At 36.3% G+C, this 21,686-nt stretch overlaps 2 protein-coding genes across 5 annotated transcripts in view; one reads left to right on the top strand and one right to left on the bottom strand.

Moving 5' to 3' along the window:
* The window catches only part of LOC129434396 (creatine kinase U-type, mitochondrial), a 368,704-nt gene that overhangs the window by 100,333 nt on the left and 246,685 nt on the right, over positions 1–21,686 (bottom strand). The window lies entirely within an intron of this gene.
* Positions 7,772–21,686, top strand: part of prr5l (proline rich 5 like) — a 133,698-nt gene continuing 119,783 nt past the window's right edge. Inside the window, exons 1-2 of one of the 4 annotated variants that reach the window (XM_055192147.2) lie at positions 7,772–7,886; positions 9,044–9,191. In XM_055192147.2, the coding sequence (XP_055048122.2) occupies positions 9,182–9,191 (10 nt within the window). In that variant the 5' untranslated portion in view covers positions 7,772–7,886; positions 9,044–9,181. Of the gene's footprint in view, positions 7,887–8,222; positions 8,293–9,043; positions 9,192–21,686 lie in introns of those variants that run through there. The other 3 variants (XM_055192146.2, XM_055192145.2, XM_073868760.1) reach the window with 3 other exon arrangements.

Genomic DNA, 21,686 nt, shown 5'->3' with positions numbered 1-21,686 from the left:
ACACTGCAAAAAATGACTTTCTTACTTAGTTTTTTTGTCTTGTTTTCAGTAGAAATATCTAAAAATTCTTAAATTAAGATGCTTTTTCTTGATGAGCAAAATGACCTAAGTAAATAAGTCTAGTTTTAAGACAAATAATATACAATTTAAGTGAAATTGTCCTTAAAACAAGCAAAAATAACTGCCAATGGGGTGAGGAAAAAAAATGTGAAATAAGATTTCTTTTTTCTTAAACACTTAATTCAAGTAAAATTTTCTCACCCCATTGGCAGATAATTTTGCTTGTTTTAAGAACGAAATTTTTTTTGTCTAAAAACTAGTATTATTTTCTTAGGTCATTTTGCTCATTAAGAAAATACATCTTGATTTAAGAATTTTTTGATATTTCTACTGAAAACAAGACAAAAATACTAAGTAAGAAAGTCATTTTTTGCAGTGTAACTAAGATTTAGGGCTGTCAGGATTATGAAATTTGGCTGACGGTTAATTCTCTAATAAATTGTGACAATTAATTGCCTGTTTTATTGCTTTGGCAATTATGATGATTAATTGTCTGTTTTATTGCTTTGACATTTAATTCTCATAACATTTTCAAAAACAATTTTCACACATTGTCGTAATTTTGCAAGGTTTACCTACACATAAAACATATTTTAATAATAGTTTTCTACACATAACACACATTTAAAAGTAATTATTTAATGAATATATCTTTCAAAAACAAAAAATTCTTCATAAAAAAACTACAAACTTTAAACTAAAAATAACTGATAATAAAAATGAAATAAAAAAATAAACTGACTATACCAGAACAGGCCTTAAATAGTAGCCAATCCTAATAAGGTCATATTAGTACTGGACCACATGTCTGTAGTGTCTGCAAAAAATCTATTCCTTACAGATCCTTAAGAATAGTATCCTTCACTTTCCTAAATTTGGAATTGCTGTTTCATACTGCCTATCATAGCTTTGCAGCACTGTATTGAAAGACGCAATGTCATGCAAAGTTACACTGTCAGTTAAGGAGAACAGAATCAGATACTGTCTCGTTTATACAGGCGTATATTGTACATTGTTAGTTTATTTTGGCTTATGCATTTACTAATGTAAACAAATACAACCTTATTGTAAAGTGTTACCACTTTTCACACAACACACATAACACATTTAATTACAAAACCGTTATAACACATTTCTCCTTTGTGTAAAAGGTTATTCCTGCTTTCCTTGAGTTAAGTTTCATCATCAACCTTCATTATTGGATGATCTTTTACTTCAGCATAACTTACATTGTATATCAATCTAATGATATTAGCAGGCCCTGTCATGAGACAAAACCAACACCAGAACAATATTGTTGTGTAGCCCCATGACACTTTAAAAACATCAATACCCTTGAGTTTGAATGTGTCCTATTAACATGGCAGGATGCATGTTGTTTATCATTGAACAAATTTACATTGATGTTTGTTTCCATGACATTCTCCAAGGTTGGTATTGATCTCAGTGGCTTGATTTAGAGAAGAACAAGGTAAGTTTGACAATATTATTGATTACAGCTCGGTCAAATGTACAGGATCCTATTTTGACATCACTCATACCTTGACAGAGACAATGAGAACATTCATGATCCCACATTTATCTCATCTACACATCTGGTTTCAACTTAAAGCATCGATTTAATGTGACATGTCTATAACCGAGCGGTCGAATAATGGGGTTTATTGTCTTATAGACTATGGACACTGAAAGCTCAGGATTTGATGATGTCATATGTTACAAAATACACTCTAAAAAATAATTCAGGGGATCTGTTGCCACTATTTAATTTAATGCATTGGTGCAAGTTAAAAATTCTAAATAATTGATTTATTGAAAGTTAATATTGTGTGTAACTTTATATTAATTATCTGTGTTAGTTTGTTTAAAACATTATTTAAGTTGTAGTAACTCAATGCATTTAGCTTGATAACTTCAGGTTCACAGCATGCTTTGCATGGGACTTGATAGTGAGAGTAAATGTAGAAATATGGTGTTATTTTATGCATTTTTAATCAAGATGAAAACATGAGAAGACTTTTAATGATTATTGTTCTGTACTTTTGGTATCTAAAAGATTTTCTGTTATGTTGTCAACTTTTAAGAGGTTACCATTATGCTGAAGAATAGAGCATTTGCTCAAGTTGAGAACAGACTCACAAGCATTATCTTGCTGTTTTAGTCAGATGGCATTTTGATAAAAATGCTAAAACTGGTTGTCTTCTGCAACCTGACAAGTGTTGTTAAATAAAAAAAGTTTGAATCATTTTAGTAGATTTGTGTAAATCAGTGTCCACGAATGAATCAAATTTAAAATGCAAAAAAAAGTTAAAACAACTTCATTTTTATGAGTATTCAACGCTATTTTTCCAACTTATTATATTTTGTCGCCCGGAATTAATTTCAGAAGTAGTTGTCTTAAATCAAAATAATTGATGCAAACTGTTGCGTTAATTTTTTTGTTGAGTCCAAGCAATATTTTTTAGAGTGTATGTATGCTTACCAACATATTAAAATATCTAACTACAAAAATCAATTAAAGAATAAATTTTTAATAGCTTTTACTTTAAAGTTTATCTGAGATTTCTATTATGTCTTTTTTGCCTTATTGAAAAATGTTTGAAAATGTATTTAAAACCACAAATTGAATTATCTTTTCATTTTTAGTGTTGCCTTATTGAGTTAAAAAAAAAACTGCGATCACATTGCATCGTAAAGGCCTTTAACTATCTGAGTAGTGAAGCTGCGGTAAAGCCCAATGTTTTCAACAGGCTTGTTTTATTTATTGCTGTTTTCTAGCAAGCAAGTATAATGAGCACGAGATGAGAAATGTAATGAGTCAGATGGGGAAGATTTCTGATATAATTACAGCGGTTGTCTCTGTCTGCTTGAATTAGGAATCAAAAAAGGAGGCGGAGTCTATGGGGTCCCGTCATGTTTAGAAAGAGGACATTTTCCTGGAACGAAACAGACAAAAGCTTACAAAATTACATGAAGTACAATTCAGAGGTAACAGACAAATGTAAATGAATCAAGCTCTCCTTTTCTCTGTATTCATGGATGAGATATTGAAACACCTACAGAGCTGATCTGAATTCATTATTCAAATTAAATACGCTACATAAACATCTACTTGATTTGTTGAACACAATATGTAATGCTTTTTAATTATAATCCTTGGCAAGCTCATTTATCTTGTAATTCATATCTTCGTCTTTGACATATTTTACTGCGTCTCCTATTTGTTCTCTATTAAGCCAAACCTGACCATTCAAAATGTTAAAAATGATTTATATAATAAACCCTATCAGGCAGAATTTAATTACTTTTTGCTACGTTTTACGCTGTGAGACTCCATTTCGCCAGCCCATTTGATCCCTTTTAGTGTCTCATCTATGACCATTCGGTATCCTATCAAGCTTTACAGTATATGTACTTGAGGGATTTGCATTTGGCACTTTTATCCAAAGCAACTTAAAGTGCATTCAAGCTATGTTTTGTTGGTAGCCTATGTGTGTCCACTGCTGTGACATGTAGTGTCCGGCCAAATGAGCTATAGGAAAATTAACACAGGGATCTCCAGAGTTGTTATTATTTTATTTAATTAAAAATTCTGTGCCAAAAGGAATATAAGGGGGTTCAGGTTTTGAAATGTACAGAGATGAGAATAGCAGGTCTTTCCAAAAGCAGCAGGCGTAACAGCTCCCTGCTGAAGTTTTCTGCACGTTGATTGGTCCCTGCTCTCATCATTAGCATATCTCTGTATAACACATTGTTACTTGAAACAGTGTTTTTGAACCAAAATAATAGCGGTAGCTTAAAAATCTTAATCAATGTAGATGCACAGTCAACAAATCGAAGCTTGTTGATAATTACGGCGATTGTTTTTATGACCTTGTTTGATTTTTCTTAAAGGCTTCCAATGGGATTTGTAGCTCTTAAATATATCAACACTAAAAAAATGAATAATTGAGAAATAAGAGAATTAACCATTTTGTAGGAAACATTTCAAAAACATAACTATAGCCTAGAAGCTGTGCTGTATTCTAAATAAGTCACGAATGAAGGATATTGTTATGCTGCGTTCACACCAAACATGAATAGAGTGTCTGGCGCAAAGATTTCAATGTTAAGTCAATGTAAAGATGCATTTATGTGCATCTGGAGGTCACGCGGCGCGAATGAGGGGTTTAGCGTGGCGCCTCATTCGTGTGTCCAGTTTGCACGAATGGCACGAATTGATTCGCGAATGATGCAAATTCGCATCTGACGCACGAGTTGAAAATTTGAACTTTGGCGTCAAAACGCACTGCGTTAACCAATCAGGAGCCTGCTTGCTGCTGTGGTGGCAGACCCGCCCGGAGTCACTCCTTGCCCCTCCCACAAGAAGAGGATTTCGCCTCGGATGTGCGTTAATTTTTCTTCAAACGCTTGCTTTTTACGCGACTTTATTTCGCTCTAGACACGCGAATGGATTGAAAATGTTCAAGCGGCAAACTAGATGCGGTAGACATGAATTTTATGCTCTATTCGCGTTAGGTGTGAACGCAGCATTAGGCACGACGCAAAGCACAATCATTGCAACCCTTTCAGCCGTAACTTATTCACGACACAGCACTAGCATTACGTATTGCTTTTACAAAAACGCGAATTCGCGTCTGACTCCCGAGTTGAAAAATTTGAAGTTCGTCAATTGCGCCGTGTTAACCAATCAGGAGCCTGATTGCTGCTGTGATGGCAGGCCTGCCCGGGGTCACTCCTTGCCCCTTCCACAAGGAGCGGATTTCGCCTCGGACACGCGTCAATTTCGCTTCAAACGCTTGCTTTTTACGCGCATCTATTTGGCGCTATACGCGTGAATGCATTCAAAATGTTCAAGTGACAAACTAGACGTGGTAGACGTGAATTCACGCTCTATTCGCGTTTGGTGTGAACGCAGCATTAGGCACGACGCGAAGCGCATTCATTGCAACCCTTTCAGCCGTGACTTATTCACAACACAACACTAGCATTGAGTATTGCTTTTGCAAAATGTTTACCACACAATATAAATATTAAAGCAAAAAATATTTATCAACACAACTTTTATGAAGTAAAGTCACGTAATGTCTTCTTTCTGCTGAAAAAATAGTCCCTGACTGCGAACAGAAATGTTTTACATATGTTTACGTTGCTAAGGGTACTGTGTGGTAATACACAGAATTGTTGGGTTTATTTATCGTAAAGAAAACACAGCTATAGATGATTTAATAAAAAGAAATTGAAAACAAAAAATCCAAGTCCAGGCACTCAGTATGATGCAAAAGTTAAAAAGCCTTTATTATTTTCGAAGGCTAAAACATTAAAACACGAACGCGTAGGATAATTAACCCTTTCAAGAGCACCAGAGGATACAAGGGATACCAGCAACGCTCTAGCTCCCCTTTGTCTAGCATAGATGGTTTAAGTTGTAACATCATAAAGAAAAAAAATTGTGTCCCAAACATAACTTTCGGTACACTTCTGCCGTCTCTGCTCATCTTTAGGAAAGCGAAACATTTTTGTTTTCGACAAAGTATTTGTTTCAGATGTCAGTTAGCTATTAGCTAGACCGATAAACACAGACCAGAAGTTTACTTCAGGCCAGACGGGCAAGCGAGTCAGAATCAAGCAAGGACTGGAACTAACCGTTTTATAACACATTTTAACAAAGAACCTCAGGCCTTGGAGTTTACAAAATATTATTGCTTATATGTTGAGGGGTTTTCTGAACCTGGCAGATGGTAAAACCACATTCAGTTAGGGACTCGAGCAAAATCTACACTATAAAAACAAACGGTGCTAAATAGCACTAAAAGTGGTTCTTGGCTCGTAATCATAGAGGAACCATTTTAAGTGCCATATAGCACAGATGAAGTACCTGTGTTGGACTTGTGTAGAACCATAAGGTGCTATGTAGAACCATATGTGGTGCTATAGTGGTGCTATATGGCCCCCGTATGGTTCTTCATAAGTGCTTCATAGGTGCTATATAGCACTAAAAATGGTTCCTCTATGATTACGAGCCAAGAACCACTTTTAGTGCTATTTAGCACGGTTTGTTTTTAGAGTGTACCAGAATATCATAAAGACTTGGGGTGAAATCTTTTGCTTTGGGTTGGTAAGCAGACACCTACCAGCCAGAAAACCTGGTTACAACAGTTTAGCAATGCATAGCGATACTCTGACAACCATCATGTTTTTTTGTATTTCATTTTGAATATGTAAGCATTTTGCTGTTGACTTGAAACCAATATTTTGTTTCTTTTCTTGACTGCTCCCTGTCTGTATACTGAATATACACAACACTGCGGTCTGAGGCCTGCAATTGCGGCTGCAACACGCTCTACTTTGAAGCAGTCAGGCATTCGAGACAGATGTGTGGGGGGTGTTGTGACTGGAATATATTTCTTCTTTGCTACCCATAAACCCAAACATTTCGTGGCAGTAAATTCAGAAAGGGATGCTATACCTGCTTTGCATCTAAAATAAAATCCCAATTAATATTTCTTTATACCATAGACTTTCTGCCTGACGGTTCACAGATATTTGGATTTCCAAGTTATTTAGTTTGAACTTGAACAACACGAAAGGACGCAACTGTCAACAAACTGATGAATGGTAACAGAATGCAAGCCTGGAGATTATCTTTTTGCGCTTTTTTATCCTGACAATAATTTACGTCGAGATTGCAACGACAAAGGAGGATGATCCTGGCGCAAACAAACAGCTGAGCTTGCCATCCAAGCTGCAACATCACTTTCAAGGAGTCTGTTGAAAGTCTGGCTAAGATACTATGTGAACCTGAGAGCACATGAATTGAATTTCAAATAGTTTTACAGCAGCCCCATTGCGGCTCTGCTAGATTTTTATCACAAAACACACCCATCTTATTACCATCCGTCATGTTACACGGTTTCAGGGGTATAATATTTCTCTGTTATGTTTCTTGTCATATGCAACTGTCAAGGACTTGCAAACAGATTTTTTCCTTTAAACGGCCATCTGTTTGTAGGAAAATATCTTGCTTCTCGAAGGACAACTTTGTTTAATTTTCATCCTGACCCTGGGGTCGTGATTCCGCATGCAGATAGGGTAGCAGGGTAGTTTGTAAATTTATTATATTTATGATATTTTCTGACAGTATTTCACATTTTTTTAATATATGCTAAATAAATCAAATGTATACATGTGTGTTCATTGTTATGTCATGTGGTAAATATGGCTTTTTGTCAGAAAACATCGTGCATTATAAAAGCATAGCCTATATGCAGGATAGTAGGAATTGTGTATAATGTATTTTTGGTATGTTCTGTCAGCATGTTAATTAATGTTTTAACTTATGTAAAAATAAATTTATTAATTTATGTTATGTATTTTATTTTTTGTTGGAAAACATCATTCATCATAAAAGACAATTTAGTTACATTTTAATCCTGGGGTCGCAATATAATCTATGCAAATGTATGGTATTTTAAATATATTAATTTATATAAATGTTCATCATTTTTTCGTGTTTAAAATGTTACGTGAAGCGTAAGATATACAGGTACCAACGTTTGATGTACACGTCAGATTGTTTTATATGAACTGAACGCGCATGCGCAAATCAATATTGCATATTTTTTGTGACTTCAAATCATCGTTTCCAGGTACAATTAGAGTATTTGCGCTGTAAAATCATCTGTAAACCTGTTTATTTTATACTGCTCGGACTATGAATCTTAGGCAGAGTTATACAAAATTATTTTACGTAGTCACAAACGCAAAGCAGAAGGATTTTTCTGAAGGAAAATCTGACAAGGTTCGACAGAACACCGGAAACAAAGGTTTTCAACCCATCAATAACTTTGAAATGTTGATTGGTACTAAGTGTTTCTAAACACCTGAATTAATTGCTCGTACAGTTTCTTTATTTGCAAATACTTGCGCGAAACAAGATTTAGCGCTGTTTCAAGACTAAATACCGATCCAAATTGGAAAAAGTGAGATGCACGCGGTTAAACTTCAGTGCGAGACTTTAGGTGTGTTCGACTTCATGTGGACAGGCAGATGACGTAGACGTACCGCGAGAGCAATTCAAGAAATCATACGGAGAAGTCTAATTTCAAATCACTCTCGCGGTACTTTGACGTCATCCGTTTGTCAGTTCTGGCGGCGCGCCACATGAAGCAGAACAAGCTTTTTCCCATGGCGTCACGGCGACAGTTGCGTCTGAAATCACGTTCTGCCACAGTATGTATTGAAATTAATTGAAGTATCTATTTGCTGACCATTGAAACGTATGTTTATTTATATAGTAGGCTATAATTATATTACATATCTATTTATAGTGTACGTTACATGTAACGTGTGTGCAGCACGCATACATTACGGACATATCTGTCCTTCCTTATGTGACCCGTATTTTCTTCATTTTAACGTTATAGTATGACGTATGCCTACTAACGTTAACCGCGAAAACCTATTTGTACAGTTTTGCTACAAAGAATATATTTATTGGTACATAGCAGTTGAAAAGAGACGATCATTAAAACGTTTCTGGTATTTTCATTTTTTTTCAGTTTTGAATTTCGCGGTTTATCAATACTGAGACATTTTCACAAAGGAACTAACTTAGACCCTCCGAATATGTCACACGTTTTTGTATATTGAAGTTGTGTACTCGTTTCACATACTACATTTCGTGTACCATTTAGTATAAAAGTAAGCTTTTAAGATTCTTGTTATTTTTAGACAAGACATGTGCCAATAAAAGCGTGCCTAAATGGTTTGTTGTAGTGTTTGAAATGTCAGAGCTTTCAATGGATGTACCATTCCCCTTTCAAATACAGGCTTGACAGGTTTTTTTGTCAAAAATGCTTTTAAATCACTATTAAACTTGTTCTTTGTTAGTTTAAATCCAATAGTATCTTAGGGTTTGAGTTTCTTTTGAACTGCATCCTCAGATTTACACTGCCAAACATCTGCATGTTTTTGTCATCAGCAGAATCCCGGACGCACCCCTGACCCGGGAGGTCTCTCATCTTGTGCGTGCTCCATCCATCTGCCTCCACCCTGTTTATTCGACTCATTAGCCATCTCAAAGCTCCTGTGGCTCACTCCCAGATGCACTGCTAGATCAATGGACTCAGGTGGGTGGAGCTGAATTGTAATGTTTGCTAGCCTGCGGACCTTCACACACTGTAGTGGGGGCAGATCGGTGCATACTTTGCGGTGTGGAGATAACAGAGGGCATCTTGTAGCCACTGCCCTCTCTTTTATCACCCACTTTTCCACATAGATAGGCTTTATAGTTTCACCATGCTAGCAAGATTTAGCCACACAAGGCCTGGCATAGTACAGTCCAGGTTTAAAATTCGTTTAGTTGAATATGTAAAACTGCATCGTGATATCTCGAAGAGTTGATTGCTGGAAAATTGTACATTTTAATGCTCTTCTTATCAGACATTACATCATAACAGCACATTTTACAGCTCACTTGAGAACATTAGTTTAAACATCAAGTTTTTGCCTCTTTTGCTAAGAGGTCATTTGAAATAAATTTGACAGGTGAATTCTCTGTAATACCCACATTTGTGGTGGTATATAGATCAGAACCCAGAAAGACAAAAATTGCTGATACTTTATCTTATATAACCTGAAAGAATTAATAGACCGCAGTTATGTATCATTTTAGCAGCAGCTATGTCTCTGATGTTTCTTCAAAAATTCTGAAATACAGGAAAGTTGCAGAGATATGCATTAATGTGTGTAGCACAGCTCTGATAATGTGGTCTCATAAGTATTGGAATAGAAATGTTTGAATTCATAATGAGTCTTGATGGTTCGGAGAACATGGAGTTTCCAAAATGTGATCTTTGCAACATCTGCTAATTTTACTAAGCAAAATGCAAGAGACATAAAGAAGTACTTCATACACAAAAGTGAAATTCTCATGTCGTTTTAACATGATATACTCTCTCCGTGAAATACTAAAGATGAATTTTTGAAGAATACATTGGCTGGTCTTTGTTATATAATGGAAGTTAATGGCAACTGGAGTCTGTCAAGCCACAAACTGACAAATAAGCACTGGCGGCTCGTGACTGCTCATCCGAGGGGCGCTAATTCAAAATAAGTGTTCGGAGTATCATGTGTGTGGTTCCTTTTTTTCAAAATATGTGTTCTGCGCATCGAGAGATCCTGTGTGCATCACATGTCAAAATAAGTGCCTGTTGCCTAAAAACGGTTTATGATAAAAGAGACGCTCACATTCACAAAATACACGCAAGACACTCCCTTAACAGTAAACTTTGATTGCGCATGAGATTATGCGAGTATCTGGCAAACGTGAGCGTCTCTTTCATCATAAACCCTTTAGACGCGTCTGCAGCAGGCACTTATTTTGACAAGACACGTGATGCACACAGGATCTCTCGACGCGCAGAACACATATTTTGAAAAAGGAACCGCACACATGACGGGCTACATACATGTTGTGACGAACTTCGCATCGAGCGCCCTCGAAAAAAGAAGTCACCGGCCACCACTGCAAATAAGCATCTTAAAGTATGATAAAATTGTTATATATACCATGAAATGTTTACTTTTTTCCTAGATCGTAAAACCTATAACGAGTTGACATAAAAAAAGGAAAATAAATTAATGCAATTCTCTTCTTCATATAGTTTAATTTAGTTTAATTGAAACACAATTTCAGCCGATACATAATGAGTTGATTAGCGAATGGCAGATGAAGTGGTTTGGACACCTGTGCGGTCAGTGATGCTGCAGTTGTCTCTCTTCTCCACATTACAGCCAATCTGCCGCTGATCGAGAAACTAATGACTGTATAATAAGACAAGACCTTAGAGTCTATCTTAATGGAAATCACCAAGGCACTGTATCAGTGTTATTTCCATGCTGCTCGCCCGTATTCACTTCTGGTTCTGGATGAGAGCTGCCTTGAGATCTTCAACTTTTTAGGATGTTTTAAAGTGCACAGCAGGTAGTTTTGTACAGGCGTTTAAATCAGATAGCACTTTTGAGGTTATATTCCAGGGCTTGGCATGGGTACTAAAGATAGGTGTTTGCTTATTTAGAGATCAAAGAGATAAATCTTTGACATCCTTTCACGGGTTATCAGCGCTTTTTTTGCAGTAACACTCATTTCTAATAGATTTAGGATAAACTTGTGTGTTTTTTAATGCTTACACAAAGCTTTTACTTTATATGCAGTTTGTTATTAGATTTGGTGTTCCTTGTGAAGAAATCAAACATTAAAATTAAAACAAAAAATTATAAATATCTCATCAGATGTAGAATGTGACAGGTTTTAAGTCTTGAAATCTAAACACAGCCTTAGTTGCAAACATTATTGTTGCATCACATTATTTGCTTTGTGCCAATGACTTTTTCACTATGAAAAATATTATCGCTGTTTATTTAAAAACAAAGTAAAACTATTGAGCTTGTCCAGATGTAATATGAATATAAACATTTTGATGCTTAAAGGTATAGCGGAAGATTTTACCGAATTATTTAAAAGAACCGCCCCTCGATATTTTTTTAAAAATGCACACGCAACACTCCCGAGAGGGAACGCCTGTTAAACGCGTGCACGAGACAGAGAGAGAGAGAGAGAGCTCAGTTCTTCTCTTCGCTCTGTTTACAAGTTTCTGTCGGCATGTTTGTGTCTGTGCGGTTCGTGACTTGTGCCAGGGCTAGCATCGCTAATCATAGCTTACATCAACTTTTACTAGCAGTGATTTTAAATGGATTTCTCCAAATAGCATGACAAAATGTAACTTTCCAGTAGAAACTTCGCATGGGAAGCCCAACCTGTCCTTTTAGCTCACGCCAGTGTGTGAAATAGTCTCCCATAAACATTCTGGTCTTGTTTCTTTCTTTATAGTCCTTTCTCTTCTTGTCATACAATTCGTAGACACTTTTTCTCTTGCGACCCTCAGACATTTTGAAAAAAAAAAACACAGCGAGAACGCGAGCTTCAATGAATGGTTGAAACCGTAGCACAACACACATACACGTGAAAGTGCGCATGTGCAGCAAGCAAACCTAGAGGCGAGCACGAACGACGGTTATGCGTCAACATGTAATGAGAATGATTGACATCTGGGATGACCAATAGTCTTGATGATCCACCCGGAAAACGGAAATCTTCCGCTATACCTTTAACATTCTTAGTTTCTACATTTTAAGGCTATGGGTACTTAAGATAGGTATTAGGCCTACCTATTCTCATTAAGGGGATAAACTTTTCCCTTATGGTTTATTATCAATAGATTTATAAATTACTTAGTCGTTTTTGCTCAGGTTCTCATTTCAGATACATTCAGTGCACGTAGATGTGCTCCATGGATTTTTTTATCTTCTATCTTTAAAAAAGACTACATTTTGTATATACAGTGGTTCCCAACCTTATTCACTTCAAAAATCTAGATTTTTGCTGGTTTTAGCTTATTTTAAAGGAACAGTATGTAGGATTGTGGCCAAAACTGGTACTGCAATCACAAAACTTGTGGCTTAAACTGGTACTGCAATCACACAACTGGTGGTTGAGGGCTGCAACACCACTTTTTAAATGACAATATCTTGGCTGGACCGCTGTTGTGAGTGATATAAGTATTTGAAATGAAAATTATTTCTTAATGTCTAGTGACATATCAGGGCCATTTTATGATTAATTGATATACATTTCTTACATACTGTTCCTTTAATGCTTGTATTGTCCAATTTTTTATAATTTTAAGTCATCTTGAGGCCCACTTGGAAATCTGCTGAGGCCCCAGACGGTTTCATGCTTGGCCCAACACGGTTTGTTCATGGTCTGTGCTTACTTTAACATTAACAAACACTTCTCACATGATGATTTCATAATTATCCTTGGTTGTTGTGGAAATGGATCGCTCTAGAGATTCACGTATCGATCAGCGCTGTGTATGATAGCTGCAGCAAACCCTTGTTTAAAATCAGCTGCATGTCTACATGATATAGGGCGCTTAAGAGCAGCACTTGGAAAGGTTAAACATCACAAAGCTGTGAAAATTGATCTTTCACATAAACACGGCTGTCTGTTTATTGGTTGATGGCCAAGGCCTGTGACAATGATTGACGTTTTCGGAGAGTTGTGGTAAGAAAGCAGCCTGATTGTGAAATTCAGTGTGAAATATTTAAATTATTATGACATCACAATGGTAAAATTGACCTTGTAGTTTTTTTAATATATATTTTAAATTTTAAGTATGTTAGTATTTAATGAGAAAACATGCAGAGGTCTTTTGTTTTACATATTTCACATCTACATTTTAAAACTTGTCATCTTTTCTTGCATATGTAAACAAAACAAAAACGTTTTGATCTTATTTTAGTGCAGTGGTTCTCAAACTTTCTGGCTTGCGCCCTTCCCCTTTGTTTAGGGTGGATCCCTTCATGATCCCCAAAAACAAAATTCATGACATAAAACAATCTCAAACTTAGAATTTGAATGAAACAAATAAATGATATAATGTAGTGCTGTTGGTTGTAGTTTTATATTTTTAAGGTTTAATTACACAGAATTTATGATACATTTTATAATAAAACTGGGACCCCTGGCACCATCATGTGCCCCCTAGTTTGAGAACCACTGCTGTAGTGATACTAGTGCATAATTTGTTAAGTTATTTAATGTCAATTACCAATACTTTACTATGGCAAGTTGGCAACTTTTTGGCTCTAGGGCCAGATTAACTAAAAGCTTGAGCCAGCGCAAATCATCATTTTGGCGTTAAATAACTACTGTCTGGATTTACTAAAGACGTGCAGTGATAATTAGCGCTGAAAAGGTGTTGTCTAGTTATTTTTGCGACTAAACTTATTGCGTTTCTGGGAGTTTCCCTTTCGGACGCAAAATTTATGGGAGGAGCATAATGATTCACGCAACATGATTTACTAATGTTTGCACGTGTTATATTACTGTTTTTTTGCGCCATTATTTAACACCAAAAAAGCATGTCTTAAATCATTTTGCACTTGAAATAGCTGAAATTGTAGCTGATTGAAGAGGCACCAGAGAGCCCGTGGTACAAGCCAGAGGGTTTTTGTAACATGTAACAGTTTATTTGGAAAATATTATTCAAAAATATTGTTTGCCAAGCCATTTTTTATTTGCTGGAGGAAATTAAAGAAGAGTCACTAGAAGTTGTCACACAATAGCAGGTGTTTCAACATTTATTGTAAACCTCCCCTTTTAGTGTCCTATGGCTTCGTTAGCTGTGATGTCCATGGTGTTGAACTCTAGCGCATTACACATTAGTAGATCACACGCAGAACATCAGCTCTGGTTATTTGCGACCCTGTACTAATTTGCGCGGCTTTTAGCAGATTGCATTATGGAAATCATCTGTTGCACCTGTTTTATTCAATTTGCGCCTTTTTAGTAAATAACTCGCAGATATTACCACTAGGGTGGGACGCTAGGGACATGTCCCTACCAATATTCAGGGAAGACTGAATTGTCCCTAGCAATAATTTCGACCAAACAATTAATCTGTATTTATATATAACCACTGATGTCCGTCTTATTCTTGTGTTTTCTATTTTTTACTTATTATATTTTTTCAGCAATCATTTAAATGAGATTAGAAATATTTTGCAATCCCGTTCTGTAAAAATAACGCTCTATGTGGTACACAAACGGTTAACAGCTTTCGTTCTTTGCAATGCCCGCCTCCGTAACTCCCATCGCTAATATGATTGGCTTTGCATTTCTTTAGTCCCGCCTCTCTAATTTACATTGCTAATATGATTGGATTAGCATTTCTTGAGTCCTGCCTCTCTAACTCACATCACTTAATGATGGGCTTGTCTTTACGCGCTACGTGTGATAGGATGGTTTCACTTTGTACAACGCGCCAAAGTTCACTTAACAAGACGCGCGTAATTATTCGGGCTACAGGTAAGTGAGGAAGAAAGTATTATTATACCCACTATAACTGTTTCATGCACAAAAAGTGTCACATAATGATTCAAGGACAGTGTTTTCACCAATACACGACAATCCCATGTTAACCTGAGGAGTTGCAAACTTGTGTCAACCTTTTATAAAGTGGGTGGAACCGTTATTTTGGGGGTCCCTAATCCATGAAAGAAAATAACCCCAACATGGTAAAAACATGAATTCATGTCATGATTGCTGAATACTCTACTGCATTGTGGTCATTACTTGCACAGATGTAGACATAATGTAAGGTTGCATTTTAAACTTAAACTATTTTTTTCACACTGATTAACTGTCTGTTAATGAAAAGAAGATTTAATGTGAACTACAGAAACGTTAATAAACGTTGTTCAGGAAACAGCATGATACACATACCTACTTCAACACTGGGATTTTTTTTGGCAAAATTAAATTAAGAATTAAATATTAATTGCATATTCTTCAATGTTATAAAGTAAATATGGATTCATATATGTTACAATGTGATTTTCTTTTTTTTTTGACAAAGACTTAAACAGTTACTGTTTATTAGGCTCTAAGACATAACAAATTGTTTATTATAGTACATTAAATTTGGGATGGCACCGGGGGTGGCGAGTCAGATGTCACTGAGTAAAGTGCATACTGAGTTGTCTGTTGTTTATGTCAAGTAAACGGTGATAAACAGTTTTTGCAATGCGACCATTTTATTTATGTCCCCACTAATGCCAGAATCAAACCTACGCCCTTGCCACTCCCATCTACACTTTTTTGGATTTGCGCTTAGTAAATCTGGCCCCTAATGTTTAAAATGTAGTAAAGACCCCCCCACCACCACTACCGAATTATCCTACACTCTTTGTTGAGTTTGTACTGTCCTTATCTGGACTGATCCATGCTCATTTACTGTGCCGGTCACTGTAGACTTCTAGTCTCATTACATAGACACAGATGGGCTCTACTCGTTTATTCATAAGGGAACTTTGATCCTTCTCCAGTGGAGTCACATGCTTAAAATCCGAGGGGTCACCAGATGCCAAAACTGTCGGATACCAACCTCTTTTTGTCCCATATGAAGCTTTAAATGAGTTCCCTGAACAAAAATTTGTGTTCTAATGACTGGTCTTCACCATGAACGTGGTTTCAGATAGAAAGATTAGCCTTGTTTTTCATTTTTATGGTCACTTTTTACTTCCTCGTGCTTTTTGTATGCCTGTAGCTCAGCTGGTAGAGCATTTCCTTAGCAGCACAAAATGGGTTCACATATAATGATAAAAATATACCTTTAATGCACTGCAAGTCCCTTTGGACAAAATGCTGCCTGCCAAATGCAAAAATGTAAATGTGATTCATTCTTTGTTTTTGACTTAATTACAACTGTAATGTGTATCGCCACTTATTAAGATTATATAAAAAGCTAGAGAGCCTTCAAAAGACTGTGCAACTTTTACTTCATTAAAATTTCAAAACTTACATCAGTGTGGCAGGACTTCATTACTGTTATTATCAATTATGCAGGCGTTGAGATGCGCATCTTATTGAGAACGCCCGACTATGTTTTGCATGCCGTCAGCCTAGTTTGCCATGCTTTTCTGATATGCATATCCATATAGCAACCTTGTTCAGAGATATTTTTTTTGCAAAGTAAGTAACCAATCTCGTCGTGCCTAATCAAGTATGTCATGTATGCTAATTTAAACCTCAAACTGCAGACAGTTACTCAATATTCATTTCATCATGCTAATGAATGATGGGATTGTATTTACCCAGCTATGGATTAATGAAAGCCAATCAATATCCTTGAATAAAACATATTTGATAGCTGCTTTGTTAAGCATACAATGAACTTCAGTTTTGCCGCTGTTTTATTGAACGATGTTAATCATCACTTTGACTGGAATTAATAAACAAATAAACAAACAACATATTGACCTCTCTCCACAAAATTAATTAAAATAAAATTAAAACGAGGAACTTTTTTTAGATCTCTCTGCTGACTGAATTCATTTGCAGTCTGTTAACTACTTCACATAAATTCACCCAATAAGTGTTAAGAGAAAAGAAAACCATCTTTGATGTTTATATCAGATATAGACTGCTCTCTAGTTAGCAATATGAATGCTGTGCTTATACTTACAATAGGTTTAGAAACATAACGCAGCTTAGTGAAAAGCTTCGGGTTATTATTAAACCCATAAAACTTCCTCAAGAAAGTGCAAAATAGGAAAGTGTAAAATATGGCTACTTCCATCTCTTTCCCGAACCACATTATTGGATGTACTACGTTAAACAAACAAAATTAATATTATTACTGTAAATAGTAGTGCACAGTGGGACCTTTCTAATTTTATTTTCCCCTAAAACACTTAATAGCAACAAACACCAACACAGCACTTTTCAAAAAGGCACATCGTTTTGTGCTATGCACGGCAAAATCTTCATACTCTCGAATTCCCGAAATTTGATTTAACATTTAATAATTAACATTTTGTAAGATTAATGTAGCATATGTGAATCCCTAAAATAATTATCCATAGTTTTGCTGAAGGTTAATTAAATCATAAGTTTTAAAAAACTGTCTAATAAGTAAAAGGATAGCGTTTGGGGTAACATTCCCAAGCTGTAAGACCCATCACAAAACCCAAAAACTGTGTTGGTGCAGTTGACAGAGAAGAAAGATGGAAAGATGTATAATATACGTGAGGAGGAGTAAAGCACCATTTTATGGCCTTTGTTTTATCATGTATTCCTGATGCATTTTTAATGAACCGTAAGATTTGTCTTGTGGGTTAATTTGATTTGCGTGGTTATGATAGACAGATGAGATGTATGATTATGGCTCAAATAATATTCTGCGGTTTTCTCGATTTCATTTAGATGTTTCCTGTTGCTATCCTCATTTGGAGCCCAGCAGGTTCATCCATCCTTTCAAGACGGTGTTTAAAATCACATGCCTATTCATTTTCATACACAGTCAGAGTATAATTAACCGAACCAGACTAAAAACAGATGAAATATTGAACACCCTGTTTAAACAGAAATTATAAAATAGGCTACCAACTAATACCATGGATATCAGACTTAGATTATAGGTTGGGTTTCGTGAAGAACAGTGGGTTTATAGATGGACTTCTTTTTTGTCATTACAGTTTCTAAACTAAGGTCAGTTGTAGTTATTTGTTTCATGTATGTTCATGCACAGCTTATACATGCACTCACCTAAAGGATTATTAGGAACACCTGTTCAATTTTTCATTAATGCAATTATCTAATCAACAAAACACATGGCAGTTGCTTCAATGCATTTAGGGGTGTGGCCCTGGTCAAAAAAATCTCTTGAACTCCAAACTGAATGTCAGAATGGGAAAGAAATGTGATTTAAGCAATTTTGAGAGTGGCATGGTTGTTGGTGCCAGACGGGCCGGTCTGAGTATTTCACAATCTGCTCAGTTACTGGAATTTTCACACACAACCAATTCTAGGTTTTACAAAGAATGGTGTGAAAAGGGAAGAACATCCAGTATGCGGCAATTCTGTGGGCAAAAATGCCTTGTTGATGCTAGAGGTCAGAGGAGAATGGGCCGACTGATTCAAGCTGATAGAAGAGCAACTTTGACTGAAATAACAACCGAGGTATGCAGCAAAGCATTTGTGAAGCCACAACATGCACAACCTTGAGGCGGATGGGCTACAACAGCAGAAGACCCCACTGGCTACCACTCATCTCCACTATAAATAGGAAAAAGAGGCTACAATTTGCACAAGCTTACCAAAATTGGACAGTTGAAGACTGGAAAAATGTTGCCCGGTCTGATGAGTCTCGATTTCTGTTGAGACATTCAGATGGTAGAGTCAGACTTTGGCGTAAACAGAATGAGAACATGGATCCATCATGCCTTGTTACCACTGTGCAGGCTTCTGGTGGTGGTGTAATGGTGTGGGTGATGTTTTTTTTTGGCACACTTTAGGCCCCTTAGTGCCAATTGGGCATTGTTTAAATGCCACGGCCTACCTGAGCATTGTTTCTGACCATGTCCATCCCTTTATGACCACCATGTACCCATCCTCTGATGGCTACTTCCAGCAGGATAATGCACCATGTCACAAAGCTCAAATCATTTCAAATTGTTTTCTTGAACATGACAATGAGTTCACTGTACTAATATGGACCCCACAGTCACCAGATCTCAACCCAATCTTTGGGATGTGGTGGAATAAGAGCTTCGTGCCCTGGATGTGCATCCCACAAATCTCCATCAACTGCAAGATGCTATCCTATTAATATGGGCCAACATTTCTAAAGAATGCTTTCAGCACCTTGTTGAATCAATGCCATGTAGAATTAAGGCAGTTCTGAAGGTGAAAGGGGTTCAAACACAGTATTAGTATGGTGTTCCTAATAATCCTTTAGGTGAGTGTACATGCAGTTATGCACATTACAAAAGTTTAATTTTGGGTTATTTTCAACCCACTGTTCAGTTAAAAAGGGATGCTCCTGTGCTTTAAGATTGTGCTGGGTTGTTTTAACCCATTGTTGAGTCAAATATAAACATCTTTTTGACCCACCACTTGGTTTGAAAATGACCTAGCATTTTTTGTGCAATTGACTTTTAATTTTTCCTGGCACCGATATTTAGACAGATTTTTTTGTACCCAACAGAGAATTCAGAAGGATTTTGTTAAAAAGTCAATTATTGTAACTTTTTTGCACCACTCGACTCCTTTGATGGTGACATTTGAGACACTGACACCTTTGATCAGACGTGTGATCACCATAAGGAATTGTACAACAATGACCTTCTCATCTGTGGGACCAATGGAAAGCATACTGTAGGCTCTTGCCTCTTTTAATTGGTTTATTGCACTCACGCTATTATGAGTAGTTTGGACACTTTCCAGAGTCCTGAAATGACCTGACTGGGGCGATTCAAAGGATTCGTATGGATCAAAGGTTCTAGAGAGAATTTGAGGATTGTGAGATTGGAGACCGACAGACAGTGTTTGGAGTGTAATTGGTTTATCATGTCAGAATTCTTCAGCCTCACTTGGCAATTTTGTTCTCTTTTTTATCTTGCTAAATCAGACTTGGTGTTTGTAGGTTCCTCATCAAATGTACAACTTCATTGAGTCCACATCAAGTTTGAATTTTTTTCCTTTAGAAGAATTTTTGGAGGAATTTTTGAAGCCCATATTTGATGCTTTCAGCTATAATCTTGTACCTCAAAGAGATTCAATATAAATATTTCATTAAACACATATAAAATACGTGACTAACGTGAAAATTATCATAGTTGATTGTACTAAACTCTGAATAGTGTTGTATACATGTGTTGTCTGCGTTAGCACCACATATTTACTTATTTTACAAAGCAAATAGCGAACAATAATTTTATGAATTTTGTGAATAATACACAACTACACTATATTGCAAAAAGTTTTGGGACACCTGCCTTGATATGCGCATTAACCTGAATGACATCCCATTCTTAATCCATATTTTTGACCATTCTTCTAAAAGCACATTTGTAAGGTCAGACACTGACACTGAAGGCCTTGCTTGTAGTCTTCGCACTAATTCATCTCAAAGATGTTCTGTTGGGTTGAGGTCAGGACTCTGTGCAGGCCAGTCAAGTTCCTCCATGCCAAACTCACTCATCCATGTCTTTATGGACCTTGCTTTGTGCACTGGTGCACAGTCGTGTTGGAACAGGAGAGGGTCATCCCCAAATTGTTTCCACAAAGTTGGAAGAATTAAATTGTACAAAATGTCTTGGTATGATGAAGCATTAAGAGTTTCTTTCACTGGAACTGATTGGAACACCTGAATTCAATGATTTGGAGGAGTGTCCCAAAACTTTTGGCAATATAGTGTATAAGCCTAATTTACATAACAGGCACAGCTATGTTGACACACTGGGCCCTATTTTAACGATCTAATAGCATGGTCTAAAGCGCACACACAAGTGAAGCCTGTCCGAATCCACTTTTGCTAATTTAACGATGGGAAAAATTGTCTATCCGCCTGGCGCACAGTATATACGGGTTGTTCCTATTCTCATAATGAGTAAGGGGTGGGTTTTGGACATAATGTGCAATAAACCAGTGAGAGTTTCATCTCTCATCCCCCTTAAAAGCCAGTTGCGCTTGCGCCAAGGCGGATTGCCTATTTACATGGCGGAAGTTATAAGCGGAAAACTGTAAGCAGACAAAGAAGACCACCAGTTTAAGATTGATGTTAAAAATTGCGTTGTGTTTTATTTATTGAAATGGTTATTTTGGTTATTAAAGCTTTGGTTTTCTTTAAAAGGCGTTATTTCAGTAATAAAATAATAAGTAAAATAATTGCCGATAAAGTATGATGCATGATCACTGTAATCTCAATACGTTTTTCATTAGAATAATTTACAAATATGCACAAAAAAAAATTGCCTAAGTAAAAAATACTTTATATTTAAAAAAATCAAAATAAATGCAATATTACATATTAGCACTTTTTAAAAGCAAAAACAATCTGCTTACTTACCAGGCTACAGGTGAAGCAGCTCTTCTGCCAGCTGATTTCAGTTTCACGCCTTCTAAAGTCCTGTAAACTGTCCTTATTTATGTCCAAGAGACCCAATAATAATCTTTTACATTTTAATCCTTTAATTTTTCATATTTAAAAACGTTT

The sequence above is a fragment of the Misgurnus anguillicaudatus genome, chromosome 6, assembly GCF_027580225.2.
Source record: "Misgurnus anguillicaudatus chromosome 6, ASM2758022v2, whole genome shotgun sequence".
In the NCBI taxonomy this organism is placed as follows: domain Eukaryota; kingdom Metazoa; phylum Chordata; class Actinopteri; order Cypriniformes; family Cobitidae; genus Misgurnus; species Misgurnus anguillicaudatus.
This window is presented reverse-complemented; position numbering and strand designations above follow the sequence as displayed.